The sequence below is a fragment of the Rhineura floridana genome, chromosome 4 (genome assembly GCF_030035675.1).
Source record: "Rhineura floridana isolate rRhiFlo1 chromosome 4, rRhiFlo1.hap2, whole genome shotgun sequence".
Lineage (NCBI taxonomy): Eukaryota > Metazoa > Chordata > Lepidosauria > Squamata > Rhineuridae > Rhineura > Rhineura floridana.
This window is the reverse complement of record NC_084483.1, coordinates 176,652,424-176,670,078: the sequence shown is the minus strand read 5'-3', so window position 1 is coordinate 176,670,078 and position 17,655 is coordinate 176,652,424. Positions and strand designations below refer to the sequence as shown.

Here is a 17,655-nt window from a genome sequence, read left to right as displayed (position 1 = left end):
GTGGCCCACAGATTTGTGGTTGAAAATGGGAGATGGCACATCCATTGCATTAAATATTCACATTGATTTTAAATGGTATTTTGACTGCTTCTTTATTTTATTTATTTGGACAATTTCTGTACTTTTTATATTTAAACAAAACTCTTTAGCTTTTTACAACATGTTAAAACAAATGAACCACAAGTACAAAAAACCCCTAAAGAATTTCCACAACCTATAAAACACAATTCACAACTAAACAGAACATTATCTCTAGTATAAAAATAAATATTGCATGAAAAACATCAACTACAAAAATAAAAGAAAAATTCATAAACATAACAAACAACTGAACAAAATATCCTCTAGACATCAGGTACTAAACTTTCTAATAAAAATCAAGTAAAAAATCAACTTTTTAAACAATATGATACATGATTAGACACTAGATGATCTTTTATTTCTCATCCTGCATTTTATTGTAATACAATTTGAACTCTGTGGAATTATATGCATTACAATTGCTACAACAGGCAGCAGAATCATTGAGCCTCAGCAATTTTCAAGTGGTCCATGGGGAAAAACGTTTGGGAACCACTGGCATATAGCATAGGCAGTCTATTGTTTTAGATGCTTGCTGAAAACTTTATTTCAGCAAGCCTACCCCCAAACATATAATTTTGTTATCTATATTTGTTTTAGAAGTTTTTACTAATTTTACCTGCGTTCTGCTGATAACTATTTTGTGTATATTTGTTTTTTAATTGTTTTGTGGATTTTAGCTGTGCTTTCATTTATTATTTATTTGTTCACTGCCTAGAGAGCTTTTTGATTAAACAGTTTATAATTTTTTCTAAACACATAAAAATAAACAAGCCGAGTAGTGAATAAGATAATTGGAGCCTATACGCAGCAATAAGCAGCAAACACAGGTAATAAGATCCGTGTCATACATGTAAATAAAGCCTGTTAAGGACTTAACAGTGAAGTAAGGCATGGCCTCATGAACGCTTTTGATAGTGAAAGTAAACTTCAAAGCTAGGTTAGGAGGTGAAATTGCAAGGCTTTAATATGTACATAGAGTCTCATATTTTGTTTTTAGACTGTGCTGGTAATCTGTCAAGATTTCTGACAGATCCAGCAAATGGACCCCAAGTAAATAGGAAGGTCTCTGGTTTAGCTCTGCCTATTTTAACTTAAATTTGATAATCATTTTAGCATTGAGAAAATCCCACACTCTGTCAAACCATCCAAGAACTGAGGAGTGCTGGATGGAAGTCCACTTTTTAACTAACTATAGCTGAGCTGTCAACAGAAAATAAGAAGGAAGGGGTGGATGTTGACTTTGGGATCACCTTGTTGATGTCAAAACATAGGCTGGATCGTAGAGGCTCATTAGTTAGTCCAGATTTTCATGTCAGTCTAAGAATCCAGGAATATAGTGTAATATTATTACATTACGGCTAAAATATCTGCATGCTGAAAACCTTCCATTCAGGATCTCAACAGAAAACACCACCAAAGCATCGCCAGCTCTGAAGAAAACTTCAAACCATTTCAAGACAAGAAAAAATATCGCCACAGACCCGAGCCACTATTCATACCACCTCCTTCCTTCAACCTCAGCACATCTCACTTGGGTGCTACACTATACCAAAGCCAGCTTCGCTCTCCCCGCATCCTAGGAGACCATCTGCTTGACAGGACTCATGATCCCCCTCCTTACACCCCACCTCCTATGCTCAGCCCGGTACGTCATGGATCTGGCCTCTTCAGCAGCGTTATCACATCCGCACATGGCTCATCTCACGCCCAGCTGCCTCTCACTCCTCTGACACCCACTCCCCGGATACTCCTCTGTCGATCTAGTAAGTATGCTGCCGACTTAGCTGAAGTCTGTGCTGATGACTTGCCTCATTTCTGTATAGCACAGTGTTGGTTCAATATTGGATCTGGTTTCTGTTTCCCACCATGTTTATGTGTTGTGGTCACCCAGATAGCGGCTTTTCTCTTGCTCAGATATGTCCACAGAGGGAATGCAGTAAATGCTCCCAGGTACATGCTGTCCTTGAAGACTCCTTCACTTGTCCCTGAAATTCAGCCAGGCAATCCTAGGATGAAGCTAAACGATCATTAGCAACAAAGGTGCATTGTGTAAAGTGGCTGATCATGTCTTTAGCCTTTAAAACCCCTCATCTTGCTCTGGTTCTGTACTGGTCCCCTATCAGCCATGTGGACTGGAGATTCAGGAGTGTCATAATGGCACTTCCACTTAGGTTCTTGTCATGAGGACTCTGTGGATGAAAGGCATATGCAGAAAGATGTGTATTCTCACATCTTGGGTGGTTCTGGAACACTGTGGAGGTATGAGGATTGGGAGGTAATGAAATCATGACATAGTCTGTTGAAAAGGGACAAACATACATCATTCCATTTGTACAATTTCCATTTGTAGTGGAATGAGTTGAAGGAAAGAATTCTGCCTTTCAAACCAGCACAATTTTCACCATTGTTATACAACTTTTTTTCTGATTTCATCAATGCAGATGTAGAAAGTGCACTTGATTGTGGCCTTGAATAATACCTTTTAGGAGTTTTAATTTGAAATAATTTTATAAAAGAGCCTCAGGTTCAAAGATCATGCTAGTAATTGTTCCCAGACATATAGAGTGTGTATATAAAGACACAGTTGAACATGTGAAACTTGCTTCAAACAGTGGTAGGAAACTTGTGGCCCTCCAGATGTTGTTGGTCTTCAACTCCCATCAACCTCAGCCAGCATTGCCAACAGTAGGGAATGATGGGAGTTGTAGTCCAGAACCTTATTGAGGGCCACAGTTCATCAACCCTGCCTTACATTCTGTCAACATTGTGTACTCCTACTTGCAGTGTCTCTCCAGGATCTCAAGGAGTGGCTTTTCCCACCACTTGCTTCATGACCCATTTAACTGGAAAATGCCAGAGACTGAACCCAGGGCTATCTCTATAAAAAGTATGGACTCTCATGCCTGAGCTGTGGGTCATCCCTTCTTTGTCTCAATTAAATTTTGTTTTCTATTAAGCTTTCCCAGAAAGATCCAAGCACAGTTGGATAAAAATAGAAAGTGAACAATGATGTACTAGTGAAGGGAGTGTCTCCCTGCACATAGAACGGCATATTCTTGTTTTTCTTACAGATAGCGTTGATGGAGGCAATGTTCCTGTCACCCCAGGGCCTGGAGAACAGACCATTGACATACAACCGTAAGGATTATCCTCATATAGTCAGACATCATTCAGTATCCATGTTGTAGCTGAAGTGGTTGGAATCTAAAACATTACTGTATTTACATTCAGTGCTTTTATGGCCTAGTTTGCACATCACAGTAAGCCATTGTTAATGGTTTACCATGAATGTAAAGATTGCTTCTGCTTCACTCCTCCCACTAGTGGGAGCAAAACCTCTGATCCCGACTTAGCATTACATCAAAACTGTGGTTTCTGGTTCAGATGTAACACTTAAAATTGTGGTATGTTTGGAGTGAAGCTAGCAATGTCTCTTGTTTTAGAAGCACAGGGATCATAATTTGTTTCTAACGTGAGGGGAGGAGCAAGGCAGGAGCCATATGTATGTTCATGGTAAATAATTACCTATGGTTTACTGTGAAATGTGAATGCTGCCAGTGGTTTGCCCTGATTTTTTTTAACAAACTTGTGCTACTTTGGAAGCTACTTCTGAAAGGTCCCTCAGTTTCAGGAACAAGTATATTGGGTGTTGTGGTGCCATGATCACAAACAGAGGGTGATCTCTGAAACACTGCTCATGTAGGATTCCTATGTAGTGTTTTGGATTCCTCAATCAATATAAATAGATGGAACAAAGGGACCTTTAAGTGCAAAATGAAGCATATGAAACTGACAATTTAAACACACCAAAGGAATGAATCCATTCCTATCTTTATTGACCTGCATGCAGATCGTCCCTCTGTGGTGAAATGGAACAGATTTCTCCTTGGTGCCTGTTAAAAACTTGCATTGATTGGACACCACATTTAAGATTTTCAAACAATTAATAAAATCTCTATTTCAAAGCGTACAGTTCCTTTTTCGTGCCCTCCAAGCATATTAATTAATTGAATGTACAGCTGAAATAAGCATACGTAATTGTTTTCATATAGTTGTTAAGCAGATATTAGCCAAGATGCTTTTCCGCCTCATGTTGCAATTACATTTTATTTATAGTGTTTTTATTGTATTTATATTTGTGCAAAAAATCCATATGGCTAGGGTGAAAATTGGAACAGGTTAGTTTTAACACTTCCTTGTTTATCATAATTTGAATTGTCCTAACTGTGTCCTTTAACTCTTTTCTTAAGGGATAGTTTTACCATTGAATTGCTTGGCTTTCTAATCATCTGATTCTGTTGGGGCAAGGGCACAATATTAAATATGTATGTAAATGTGAAGCAGAATCAGCTTGCATAAGGTAGCAACAAGATGACAGACTCTGTCCCACAGGGCTTACCATCTAAAATTCACCACAGGGAGGGAGAAGATGGAAACAAGGGAAAGTGTGGGCCCCTCCAGACATCCCTTTAATTGTGAATTCTTGATTATTTCTGCTCATGATGGTTTTGGGTTATATGTGACACCACTTTTAATACTGTTTCCATGTGCAAAAGGTTTGGGGGTGAACATACTGTTTCATTTCCAATTGGTGCATGTCCCATAGCTTCCTGCAGAAGTCCTATAACTTTTCATACTACAAATGTTCTGGCTTGGTTGGGAGAGGTTGTCCCACTTTCATTGTGCTATGGCGCAAGAGCACTTTTCCAGACAGCAATAATGCACTAATACTGGGGAAGCGTCACAGAATAATGAATAAAGCAGAATGCTGTGTGGACAGTCCAGTATAAATCCACTACTGATGCACTATTATTGCCTCAGTGATATGTTGCGAAACACCTCAAAAAAAAAAGTTTGCAGGGGCCCTATATAAATTTGGCTTTGTTACCCATACTTAGGCTTAATCCACACACATGCAAAACGTTTGCAAGTAGCTTGAATTCTGATTGTCCACAAAGTTTAGGAAGTGTCACCCATCCTACTTAAGAGAGTACATGTTATATAACTGTAGTCAGTCCTTAATGTTAGGTTTCAATGAAACATACTGCCAGTTTAATACTTTCCCATAATGTCCTCCATTAATCCACCTTTCCTCCCACCATTTTTCAAGACCCTAACTCCTCTACATCTGTGCCCAGTTCAGAAGGGCAGGGCTCTCAGTTCTTCCTCTATATGAACAGAATGTCAGTTAAGAAAGCCCGATTTTTGGAAAAATGAAAGAGTGTCAGATTCTCTAAGCAACGGTTTTCTCAGTTTTGTTTCTAGATTACTCTTCTAGAAATACCACATTTGACCACATTAACACCACATTCAAATAAAGTATGGCCAATTACAGACAATTGTCAAATACAATTTAAAACTGTGTGTCTAAAAAAAACAAAATTGAACCAAAAATAGTATCCATAACACAAACTCCATTTGTGAAAACATTAGCAGATAACTTCTTCCTGTGTTCTTGAGTAACTAGTATGTGACCCCAGGGCCGTTGGTTTAGATGGCAGATGAACACTTCTTTATTTCAGCAAGCCTACCCAGACATATAATTAAGTTATGTATATTTGTTTTTAACAGTTTTTGCTGATTTTTATCAGTGTTTTATTGATAATTTTATTATGTATACCACTTAGAGGGTTTTCTGATTGAGCAGTCTATAAATTCTTCTAAATAAATAACATAAAAATACAATGCCCTGTTCTATGCTGAACAACACTCCAGAGACCACTCTGCTTCTCCAACAAAAGTTCATTTTAAGCTGCGGAAGGAGGCTCCATTTTGAGAAGTCCCTAGGTTTTCCTCACAGCTTATACATCCTGCATTTGGCCTGTGTCATTTATTTAGATATTACATGAATATCCCACCTTTCTGCCAAGCAGCTCAAGATGGCGTACATGATTCTCCCTCCTCCATTGCACCCTCACAACAACACTGTGAGGTAGGTTAGGCTGAGAGACAGTGACTGGCCTAAGATCAACCCAGTGAGCTTCATGACTGAGTGGTGTTTTGAACCCTAGTCTTCAGGTCCTTCTCCAACTCTCTAACCACTGCACTACACTGCCCCTGAGTTTAATGCTGTGACTCCCTTTAATTGTTTTTAGGCGTATCAATATTGGATCAAGATTCCAGGCTGATATCCCTGAACTTAAAGACATAGCATCAGCAGGGAAAGAGGATCACAAAGCAACTTTAGTTTGGAACCCAGGGCCAGAACTGGAAGACAAAGATTTCCAGCAAAGAGGTGTTGTGTTTCTTCGCTTTGCAGTGGTTTTTTTATTTTTAAATGAATTTGCCTGCATTGGGTTGATTGGTTCTCAGATTCACCTCGGAGAGCTGTTGTAGTGCACATCTTCATCCAGTATTCTGCCCCCGTTTACGGTTCCACTTTTATGTCATTGCTTCATTAAATGGGTAGTAACTAGAAATGGGCAAGGATTTCGCTGGGATCAAAAATAAAACCAGACTCCCCAACAGTTCTCATATTTGCAATCTCTGCGGAACAGTACAGAATGCTGCAAGCTTCTGCAGTTTTTCGTAACACTGGATATTATAACTGCATTGGATATGACCTTAAGACTTGCTTCTTGTCTTGTCTTTCAAGAGCTGCAAGGCCAGGCTATACTCAGCAAAACTTTATTTTCCCTCTACCAAAACAGCCTCCTCCTCCTCCTCCTCCTTGTATCTGATCCTCTCCCCCCCCCCAAAGCAAATAGCAGGCATGTCAGTTTCACATAGTAAAGCAAAGAAGAGAAGCTGGTCAGTCAGCAAAATGACTAAATATTGATCAGAGATAGGTGGATTGGTGTATGCTGTGGGTAAGGGGGGGAGAAGGGGATAGAGGAGGGGTTCTCCTTCGTGTCCTCAATCCTGGACCCCCCTTCTTAATTTCCTCAGCCCCACTTCACCCCTCAAACATCCTTACTGAATTAAGCTTCTGCAGCAATCACCCCACCTCCCTCACTCTCAGCTTGGGAGCTCCTTTCTAGAGTCCAGCCTATCAATATTTTCTTTTGAAAGAAAATACTAATAATTTGAAAGAAAATACTGATACAGGAAAGCAAAGAAGCTCTGCTGCCACTTTCTGTGCTATGACTGAGATTGGTCACTTTTCAGATTAGGAAGCAGAGAGTGGTTGTTTTCCTTTTGGAAAGGAAAGGAGGAAAGCAGCTTTCAGTGCCCCCCACCCATCCACCCAATTCGTTTTTTCCACTCTAAAAAAACTATTAATAACAATTTCAAAATACCATTATTTCCAAAACACTGATATTTTCTTTAATTTATCAGTATTTTGAAAGAAAATATTGATGTTAATAACAATATTTTTGGAGGGGAAAATCAGATTGGTAAAAGCAGCAGCTAATGAATAAAGAACAGACTCAAATTGATACTGCCTGTTAGGTTGACAGAATGCTTTTGAAGCAGCACCAGCCAACAGATCCCATTCTTAATAGTAACCTTCACATGACTTATCATATATCTGTTCAGAATAATATCTCATAATGTCCCTTAGCCAGATCACCATTTTCCCACTCTTACCATATCAGCTCAAGATGTTCCTGTTTTCTCAGGCCTGTGGTGCTGGTTGAGCATTTTTGAACTGTCTGCTGGATTGTTTGTAACTTCTGGTGGTAGTGATTTCCATTTTCCTTTTGTCTAGTTTATATTTCACCTTTAATGGTTTTATTCTCATTTATACATTTTATGTTTTGTTATGTACCATCCACCCTGAGCCACCTTTAGGTTGAAGGGCAAAATATGCTTGTTGTTGTTGTTAGTTTATTTTAAATCAGATTTAAAAATAACTATGTGGTATACAAAAATATAACATAAAACAAGTAAAAGAGTATTATAAAAACAGACAAAAGCAAGAATATTTTTCTGCTGGATTTTTAAAAATAACTCTGGCTGAGTGTGCATCCACCTCTTCATGTATTCACCCAACCCCTCTGATAAAACTGTCTTGTTTTCTGTTCTATTGTTCTCGGAATGAGAATCCAAGCTTGTAAGAATTAGAATCTTTGTGTTTGGCTTTATGACATCATCTTGGGGTTTGTGTGCTCACTGCCAGGCTGAATGAAGTGTTTGACAGTATTGTTTTGGATTGCTTTCTTACAGTGACCAACCTCTTAAACATGTGTTGCTCAAGTGTATTGACTGGTGGAGGAACCAACCTAGAATATGGTTTGCACTCTCTCTTTGAGGCTAAAGGGGATGTCATGGTAAGAGCAGTTTATGTATCCTCTCCTAACATGTTAAAAGTATAACAGGCTTCACGAGAAAACTGGACATAAAATAAGCTTTTTGAATAACTTTGAAAATTTAGCCTCACTTAGGCACCTATCTCTTGTTTTATTTGAAGTTTATTGTTCCTAATTTTTATTTGTTAATTTTCAAAATGCATATCCTGCCTTTGTTTAGGAACAAAAAATAAAAACTGCTAACAGCTAGCTGTTAACAATGCAATCCCTTGCATATTTTCTCAGAAGTAAATCCCACTATGTTCATTGGAGCTTACTCCCAGATCTGGGTACACAGGACTGTAGCCTACCCCCCTACCCCTCCAAAAAAATAAAATGGACCTATGAGGATTGCTCATGCTCAGTACTGATGGATAGTTGAGTAATGGTTGGAAAAGAGAAGTGGAAAACTGGGTGGGATAGTGGTGGAATGCCATACCCTGCTTAAGCCTCCTTATAATGTCCTGGAGTAGGGCATGACTGGTTTTGTAGGAACTCTGAACAGGAGTACTCCGGTTAGGAGTTAAGGGAGGAAACTGCAACATTTTGTTGTAGGTCTTGCTCTGTTCATTGCTTGTACCTGGAGATAAAGATGTGATATGAAAAACCTCCAATACTTTTACTTTCTTCATTCTTTGTACCAGACCAAGCCTCCATAGCCCCAGTTTAGATCTATTTGTGTGCAGCTAGTTTCACCAAACTATTAATGACTCCCCCCTCCTTCCCAGCCTGGTTCTTATTTATTTTATTTAAAGGTAAAAGCATTCTCAAGGCGTTTACAAAACATAAAATAGTTAAACTTATATAAAATGCAATTAACTGAAACAGAATTAAAATAATATTCAAAATTAATATAAAAATGTCAGTAATAGTTAAAATCATAATTGTAAAATACAAAGCCAGTGTCAGTTAAAAGCAGACTGAAACATCCTGATCTAAGACCTTTTTTAAAATAATAACGTAGTCAAGAAAGGAGGAAGGTATATTGTACATAAAGGGGGACTGTGTATCCCCATCTCCATCCCAAAACAATCCAGCCAGTTCAGTGGTGTCTTGATAAGTATCCTGATGTAGATAAAGATGTGTACCAGCTATATATGTTAAAGACTGTTCCTTGCTTGATTAGAACTAATATTTTACACACTCACACGACATAGAACTGCTGTAGTGCATCATGAGGACTAGAATTCCTCTTCATATTCTCTTCATTATCTTTTCTGTGATGTACCACATGAGCCATGGTATATAGGGGTTATTTGCTATCACCAGCGGCCCAAATGTTACCGTGATGGCGCAATACTGTCCTCTGTGGAAAGGCAAGCTCATAGGAACTGAGGCCCATATACAGTTATGAGTCTGGAAATGATACAAGGCAAAGAAAGAAGTGAATTTAGAGTGATATGTTATTGAAAAAAATGGGAGGGCTTTAACTGAGGAAGAGACAAATTCATAGAGGGTAAGGCTATCAGCAGCTACTGATCGTGATGGCTATATTACCCCCAGTATCTGAGGCAGTGTGACTGAATGCCAGTCACTGAGGAATACAATTAAGAGAGTGCTATTGAGCTCATGCCCTGCTTCCTTTTGGCATCTGGTTAACCACTGTGAGACAAGAATGCTAGATTAGGTAGATCTTTGCTTGGAACTAGCAGGGTGGTTTGTTCTTAAGAATATTAATAGTATTAACTCTATACTGGAAAATCCCTGGTTCAAATCGTTCCTCATCGCTAAAGACATAGATTGCTTAGGTTAAACCACTATCTCTCTGAGCTTCAGCTAGCCCATCTGTAATATGGGGATAATAAGACTGGTCTACTCACAGGGCTGTTGTAAGGACTGCTGAAAGAATATATACAGAGTTCTTAAACACACTTATAAATAATGATATGTAAATATTATTTTATTAAAATGTTAATACATATTAATGTTATTAAAAGAAAAAAGAATCATGATAACTGAGAACAAGTTGTATACAATTCTGCTTGCCTCTCTTTACCCTGCAGGTCGCTCTGGAGATGCTTCTTTTGTTGAAACCGGCAAGAGCAAAATCACATCCTCTGGCAAATTATCACTATGCTGGTAAGTTCCTGCACAGATGAGTAAAAGAGTTGCTTATATAAGCTAGCTCTGTGTGAGCGAGCTGAATGTCCATGGAAAGAATGCAGCTGTTAGGTGTCATTGGTTGAGGTCAGACAAAAAGCAGTTATCTATATATGGGTCTTTCCCATTTCTTTCTTTCTTTCAGGTTCAGACCAGTGGACACCCCTTGAAAGAAAACTGTTCAGCAAAGCATTATCCATATACAGCAAAGATTTTATTTTGGTACAGAAAATGGTAAGAATTGTCTTGTTCCATTATCTGGTCTGGCATTTCTGATCTTGTTTTCAGTTCCTAAGCTAGTCTTCATCATATGAAAGTAGAATTTCATCATCATCTGTTTGTTTGTCACTTTTCCACAACATCATGCCCAGGGTGGCTCACAACACAGCAAATGAACAATAAATATAATAATTCAAAAAGCATGTTGGAAACTATTAGAAATAATTATAACATCAGTAAGTAAATGCAAAAAAAAAGCAATCCAGCATTGTATAAAATAGTACAAACAAGCTAACCTAATTTAATAGCTTAAGCTAAACAGGAGAGAGAATAACGTGAACATACAAATAGAATAGTAGGATGCAAAACATCACCCTGTTCCAGATGATGCTCCTGTATCCAGTAGTTTGGATCCAAGACTCAGTCTTCAAATATCCAAGGACCCACTCCATCTCTCACCTGAGCTAGTCAGACACTCTCAACCTGCCTGTAATCTCACCCACAGGGGCCCTATGTTCACTACTATTGTGGGCTCTCACCCCACATGGTGGCCATTAGCTTTCCTTCCACACTTGCGCACCAAGCAACATATGCTTATCCATGCTGGAGGGCAATAAACAAGGTATCAGGGGGTAGTGCCCTCACCTTATGATGACCCTTGAAGTGGCACCCCCCCCAAAATAGACTTTCATACATTTAAGCTTATGAGAGACCCATCCAACTATTCAGTATACTTTACTGGGTCACACTGAGCATGAATTTGTTGCTTAAGTTGGTGGGGGGGGGGAACGTTGACTGGAGGGATGAGTCTGTGCATTGAATTGGGGAGATCTGAGGTGATGTTCCCTGCTTAGTAAATGAAGATTACTCGGTTACGTTGAGCCAGTTGCTCATTCTCAGCCTAACCTACTTTAGAGGGTGGCTATTGTGAAGTTAAAATAGGACAGTCACCATGAAGGCCACCCAGAGCTCTATAGAAGGCTTGACAGGTTACAAATGAGCATGTGTTGGAGAGTACAGGAAGAGAAATTCTTCAGTAAGAACCAAAGTCAAACTCACCCTTTCAAGCCTTCCTCCAGCCTCTTGAGTTGTAACAAAATGTGCCATACTAACCAAGGCGTGAAAGAGTGATGTTGTGCATGTGAAAGTTGAACGCTACACAATCATGTATCAATGTTGCAATATTTGAATTGTTGTTTAACTGTAGGTGAAGTCTAAAACAGTGGCACAGTGTGTGGAGTACTACTATACCTGGAAGAAAATCATGCACTTAGGACGAAAACACAGGACACGCCTAGCAGAAGTAAAAGATGAATGCCTGGTAAAGTCCCCCTCCTTTATTTGTTTTTAGGAGGTGAAATTGTACTCTGCAGATATTTATTTTTGACATTAATAGGCTGCCCTGTTTAACTCTCTCTTTCTCTTTGTACGTGTGTGTGTGTGTGTGTGTATATCTTTGTATATCTAGTAACTTGCCCATGCTAGAGGTCCAAGGTTCAGAAGGTCCCTGGTATCTCCACTTTAAAGGATGAGGTAGCAAGTAATATGAAAGACTTCTTACCTAGGAAGCCACTGATAGTCAAAGTAGGCAGTACTAAGATAGATGGACAAAGAATCTAACCTGGTATAAGGCAGATTCCTTTGGATGTACAGGATTGGGAAGATTTGGCTTGGCAGCCAAACATGTGAAAAGGGTGTGGGTATCAAACTAAACATGAGCTAGCCGTGTGATGCAGCTGCTAAAAAAAAACTAAAAAAAAATCTTAATGTAGTCTTACACAGAAGGACTGTGTCCAGATCTGAAGAAGACACAGTTGCACTCTGTTCTGCACTGTTCAGGCCACATCTGGGGTACTGCGTCAGTTCAGAGTGCCACATTTTAAGGACATTGAAACCCCATCTGTGTTCAAAGGATGACTAGTACAGAGAAGAGTCTAAAACCAAGTCCTGTGTGGAACAGTTGAAAGATTTGGGTTTGTGTAGAAGAGAAGATTTAAGGGGAAACACAATAGCAGTCTTCAAAAAAACCTGAAGGCCTATCACACGGAAGATGGAACAGTCTTGTTATTTGATGCTCTGGAGGACAGAATTAGAACCAGTGGGCAGAAATTGCAAGGAAGTAGACTTTCGCTGAATGTCAGGAGAAACGTCCTAACAGCAAAAACTGTTTGACAGTAGAACAGACTGCCTTAGGAGGTGGTGGGCTCACCTTCGCTGTAGGTTCTTAAGCAGAGGCTGGATGGCCACCCTGCAAGGGATGCTGTCATTGCATCCCGCATTGAGCAAAGGCTCTAGACGATACGTTTTTTTACTCAGCAGTAAGCACAAGTCTTGAAACAGATGTAACAGCGGGGAGATGGTTGATAGTACCCTTACTCCATTCAATATAAATGCATCCCTTTCTTTACTGGGGTGAGTTGTGAAAAACAGATTTGGCAAGGAATGGAGGCGGAAACTTCACTGTCTGTCTAATAAAAAGAAGTAGGGGTAATAGGAAGAAGAGTTACTTAGGTAAGGAAAGATTATTTTGCAGAAGCCCATACAATTCTTAAGTTTGACACTTTGGAATCTGCCTCTCACCTCTGAGGCCAATAAACAGAGTGGAACTGAAGAAGGTTTGAGGGCTCAAGATTTACCTGTCTCACCCCAGGACAAAATGTGCACGCGTGGGTTTGGCATTTTAATGCGTATTATTATATGTATTGTTGTATTTTGCTACTGTTTGATTATTTTTGTTTACCTTTGTTGGTTTGATTCTATTGTTTTATTGTATTTATATATTCCTGATTGCTTTATTTTATGTACATCGCCCAGAGAGCCCTTGGGCTTAGGGCGGTATATAAATTAAATTAAATAAATAAATAAATTGGTGAAGAGAGCCAGAGTTGTTTTTTAACCCACCCTTCCCTAACTTTGTGCCTTCCAGATGTTGCTGGACTCCAACTCCCATCAGCCCCAACCAGCATGGCTAATTTTCAGAGACAATGGGCATTGCAGTCCAACAACATCTCAAGGGCACAAGGTGGGTGGAAGCTGCTTTAACCAATTTTCTCTCCTCGTGTTGTGAGGAGGTTAGCCAGCTTAGGGAAAGGCCCCTTCACCAGAGCTGGAAGGCAGGCGCACAGAGGAACTTCCAGAGGACATCTCTCCCTCGTTGTTCCCAGACAACTTCCTGCCTCTGGGAAGGCAGGCCTGTTCTACTTTCCTTTAAAATCCCTTTTGCATTTCAGACAAGTGGAGAAGACGATGAATTGGAGGAAGAGGAGCAGACAGAGGAGGACAGAAAATCTGTCAAAGAAGAGGAAATGGAAATCCAGAATTCTCCTGACCCATTGCCTGCTGCTGTTGCTGCACCCATTCACCTGCCTTCCCTGCAGAGCCTCACACTTCCAGTGACCTCTTTTACTTGTGAAATGCCAGACTGCGGAGCTGTAGGTGTACTTGGAAGCATTTTAGTTCTAAAGTGCAGCTATGCTTGGAATATTATGTCCAGTTATGGTAGCCCCACCTCAAAAAGGGATATTGTAGAGCTGGAAAAGGTTCAGAAAAGAGCAACCAAAATGATTAAGGGGCTGGAGCAACTCCCCTATGAGGAAAGGTTACAATGTTTAGGGCTTAGCAAAATGGCATAGAGAGAAAGTGAATAGAGAGAAGCTTTCCTCCCTTTATCAGAATTGTAGAATCTGGAGCCATCCTTTGAACTGAAATTTAGAAGACTGAGGACATATAAGAGGAGGTACTGCTTCACACAACACATAGCTAAACTATGGAACTCACTACCACAAGATGTAGTAATGGCCATCAACTTGGACAGCTTGAAAGGGGGATTAGACTAATTAATTGCGTTTAAGGCTGTCAGTACTAGTCATGATCCGCCACGCAGGGCCTTCTCTCAATCCCACCAACAAAAGTAGTTAGGTTGGTGGGGACTAGAGAGAGGGCTTTTTCGGTGGCGGCCCCCACTCTCTGGAATTCCCTCCCGTTTGATCTTCAACATGCCCCTTCCCTGGATACCTTCCGCCGAGCATTAAAAACTTGGCTGTTTGGTCAGGCCTTTGAGACTATCGGGATGGGCTAATTATATACTCAATCCCCGCTGCTATGTATTACAATTGCTGCTATTCTGTCATTGATGATTATTTGTATTTATTGTATTTACTGTATTTTGTATTTTATTGAATTTAATATGTACGCCGCCTAGAGTGGCTTCGGCCAGATAGGCGGCCTAAAAATTAAATGATGATGATGATGATGATGATGATGATATACAACTTCCAGGATCTGAGACCTATAAATACGGTTGCTAAGGATTATGAGTGGGAGAGTGTTAGTGTCCTTATGTCCTGTTTGAGTCCTTCCCATAGACATCTGGTTGGCCACTCTTGAGTACAAAATGCTGGGCTTGCTAGGTCTTTGGTCTGATCCAGCAGGACTCTTACTGTATTAAATCCTTGCAGAGGTGTGTGCTGGTTTGGATATGGACACAGCTGGATTATATGAATTCTGTGACTGAACTATACAAATGCAGAAATTGGAGGAAATTTTCAGAATCCTGAAAAATCTGCTTTTTCAAAAAGCATGTTGCTGTGCTTGGATGATTTCAGGGTGAAAAATGCCTAGCGAATGTCAAAAGTGGAAGGGGTGTTTTTTTTAAATCAAGATTTCCTTTGAGTCTCCTCCCTCCATGACTGCCACAGAGAGAACACATTATGAAGAATCTTATTTTAAATACTAAATTAATGCCCTGCTGTATCATAGGCAGTGAATAAATCACCTTACAAACTGAAACAATAAAAAAATTAAAACAATCAATTGATGGGTAATTCAGTAACATAGATTAAAACAGCAGCAATTAATAAACAGTAAAACTCAGAACTACATTTCCCAGAGAAGAGACATTTTGCTTATTTAACCTACTTTTCTTTATAAAACTGGAAGTGGTTTCCAGAGAGGGAGAAAAATTGTTAAACAATTTTAAGGCTGAGGTAGGCGTGCCATGGATCTAAGTTTTATGAACTAGGGTCACTGCTCTGCTAACTGATAAATAGTGTGTCTTTTGGCAGGATTGGCCATGTCTGTGTTCTCAAAGTGGCAAATGATCTCATGCAGCCCTTGCAATACACAAGGCTATGCATATTTATTTCATTGCATTTCATTATACCCTGGCCCTTCTTCGATGATGATGGTACTTAAGGTGATATACAGAGAATCTCTGAGAGGTCTCCCATCCAGTCATTGACCAGACTGAGGCCTGCTTAACTTCAACAAGGTTGCAGCATCATATATACCTTCAGACCCTTATGCTGGGATTAATCTGCATATAGGAAAAGTAGAGGATGATATGGGCTCAAGTGTCCGTTGGAATGGATAGCACTGTCCCCAGGTTAAAGCAGTCATGTCCATGCAGCCCCACAATGCAGTAAGCAGATCTGTTGAACCAGAATATTTACCTACCATCATCCCCCTACTCTCTTGCTTAAATTGATTATCTTCACTGACATGTTAACTACAGTACAGCTCTCGGCCACATGAGCCAGTGTGGTCTTAGTGGTTAGAGCACTGGACTAGGACCTGGGAGACCAGGGTTCAGATCTCCACTCAGACATGAAGTTAAAGATCATGAGTGACCTTGGGCCAGTCACATTCTGTCAGAGTAACCTACCTCACAGGGTTGTTATGAGTATAAAATAGGGAGGTGGAGAACCACGTAGGCCACCTTGAACTTGGAGGAAAAGTGGGGTGTTAATGTAAGAAATAAATATATAGTAGCTAAATAAAACCTCTTATGTTCAGAGGCTTCTTATGTTCTTAATACTAGATGCTGAGGACAAACAACAGGGGAGGGCTTGCTGCCTTAATGCATTTGGTTGGCCACTGTCATAGGAAAAAAGGAGAAGATCTCAAAGTATGCAGGAAAAGGTTTATTAAGCCCAATGCATTTCAGAGTAAATCCTTCTTTGCAGGCACTCTAGTCGAGTTGCGCTCTAGCTGCAACAGTGGTTTATAGTCCAGGTCGAAAACTGTTACTCAAGAATGCCCCTGAAGGATTTCTTCCAAAACCAGTTGGGCCTAAGAAGCCTTTTCATCTATACCTAGACTTCTCTTCCTTTTTTCTTCCTGGAATTAGTGCCTTCTCCTGTCTGTTTATGACATTGTTCAGGAAAATCAAAGTTTTAAGCTGATCCAGCAGGACTACATGTTTAAACAAGTGGCCAAAATGAAAGCAAAACCATTTCCTGTTCGAAATTGCCTTGATAGCCATTCCTTTGCTGCACTTCTGAGAGCCCTTTTATGACTTGGGTTTTTGTTTGGGTTTTGTCCCCTAGATGTTCAGCTCCAGGCAAGCTCTGAATGGCCACGTTCGCATCCATGGCGGTACAAACTCAGTGGTGAAAACCCGTGGTGGGAGCCATGGCACAAAGCAAAAGTCCAGCTCCCAGAATGACTGCTGTCCTGTCAAAAGCTCACCAGCTCATAGTACGACAAGTGGTGAGACGGACCCGCCGACAGTTTTCCCTTGCAAAGAATGTGGCAAGTGAGTAAATATGCACTGATGATGCACACACAGAGAAGTTTCTTGTTTCTAGTTTAAAAATGTCAGGGAAAAATAAATCCCCACTGAGACAAGGAAGGTGCCATGATAAGTGGGGATCATTTAGGTGGTAATTCCACTGTGTAAACCAGAGGTGGGGAACTTGAGGCTCCAGGGTCAAAACGTGGCCCTTTCAATTTCCCTATCTAGCTCTCTGGACTTTCCCCAGGCCATGCCTCCTTCCCACACCGTGCCCACTTTCCCTAGGCCACACCACCTCATTGGCCCTGCTTTGCACCTCCTTGGGTGCCTTGAACTGTGATGATGTCTTTTGCTTGCTTGCCTAAATGGAGGAAGGGGAACGTCTTAGAGCAGCCAGCCCCAATGGAGCTCATTGCTGGCACCGATCAGCTGATGGGTGCTGACAGCAACACTGTTTGGCTGCAATAGTGAGTTCAAAGTCCTTAGTGCAGCCCTGGGGTAGGGGAC

General features: G+C 40.3%; 1 protein-coding gene across 9 annotated transcripts in view; it reads left to right on the top strand.

The window, feature by feature from the left end:
- Nucleotides 1-17,655, top strand: part of TRERF1 (transcriptional regulating factor 1) — a 93,453-nt gene that overhangs the window by 69,617 nt on the left and 6,181 nt on the right. For 6 of the 9 annotated variants that reach the window (XM_061625326.1, XM_061625323.1, XM_061625321.1 and 3 more), the window contains 10 exons: nucleotides 1,478-1,847; nucleotides 3,156-3,222; nucleotides 6,180-6,319; nucleotides 8,194-8,297; nucleotides 10,319-10,394; nucleotides 10,561-10,649; nucleotides 11,842-11,955; nucleotides 13,561-13,656; nucleotides 13,865-14,065; nucleotides 16,961-17,169. In XM_061625326.1, the coding sequence (XP_061481310.1) occupies nucleotides 1,478-1,847; nucleotides 3,156-3,222; nucleotides 6,180-6,319; nucleotides 8,194-8,297; nucleotides 10,319-10,394; nucleotides 10,561-10,649; nucleotides 11,842-11,955; nucleotides 13,561-13,656; nucleotides 13,865-14,065; nucleotides 16,961-17,169 (1,466 nt within the window). The remainder of the gene's footprint in view (nucleotides 1-1,477; nucleotides 1,848-3,155; nucleotides 3,223-6,179; nucleotides 6,320-8,193; nucleotides 8,298-10,318; nucleotides 10,395-10,560; nucleotides 10,650-11,841; nucleotides 11,956-13,560; nucleotides 13,657-13,864; nucleotides 14,066-16,960; nucleotides 17,170-17,655) is intronic. The other 3 variants (XM_061625328.1, XM_061625325.1, XM_061625324.1) reach the window with 1 other exon arrangement.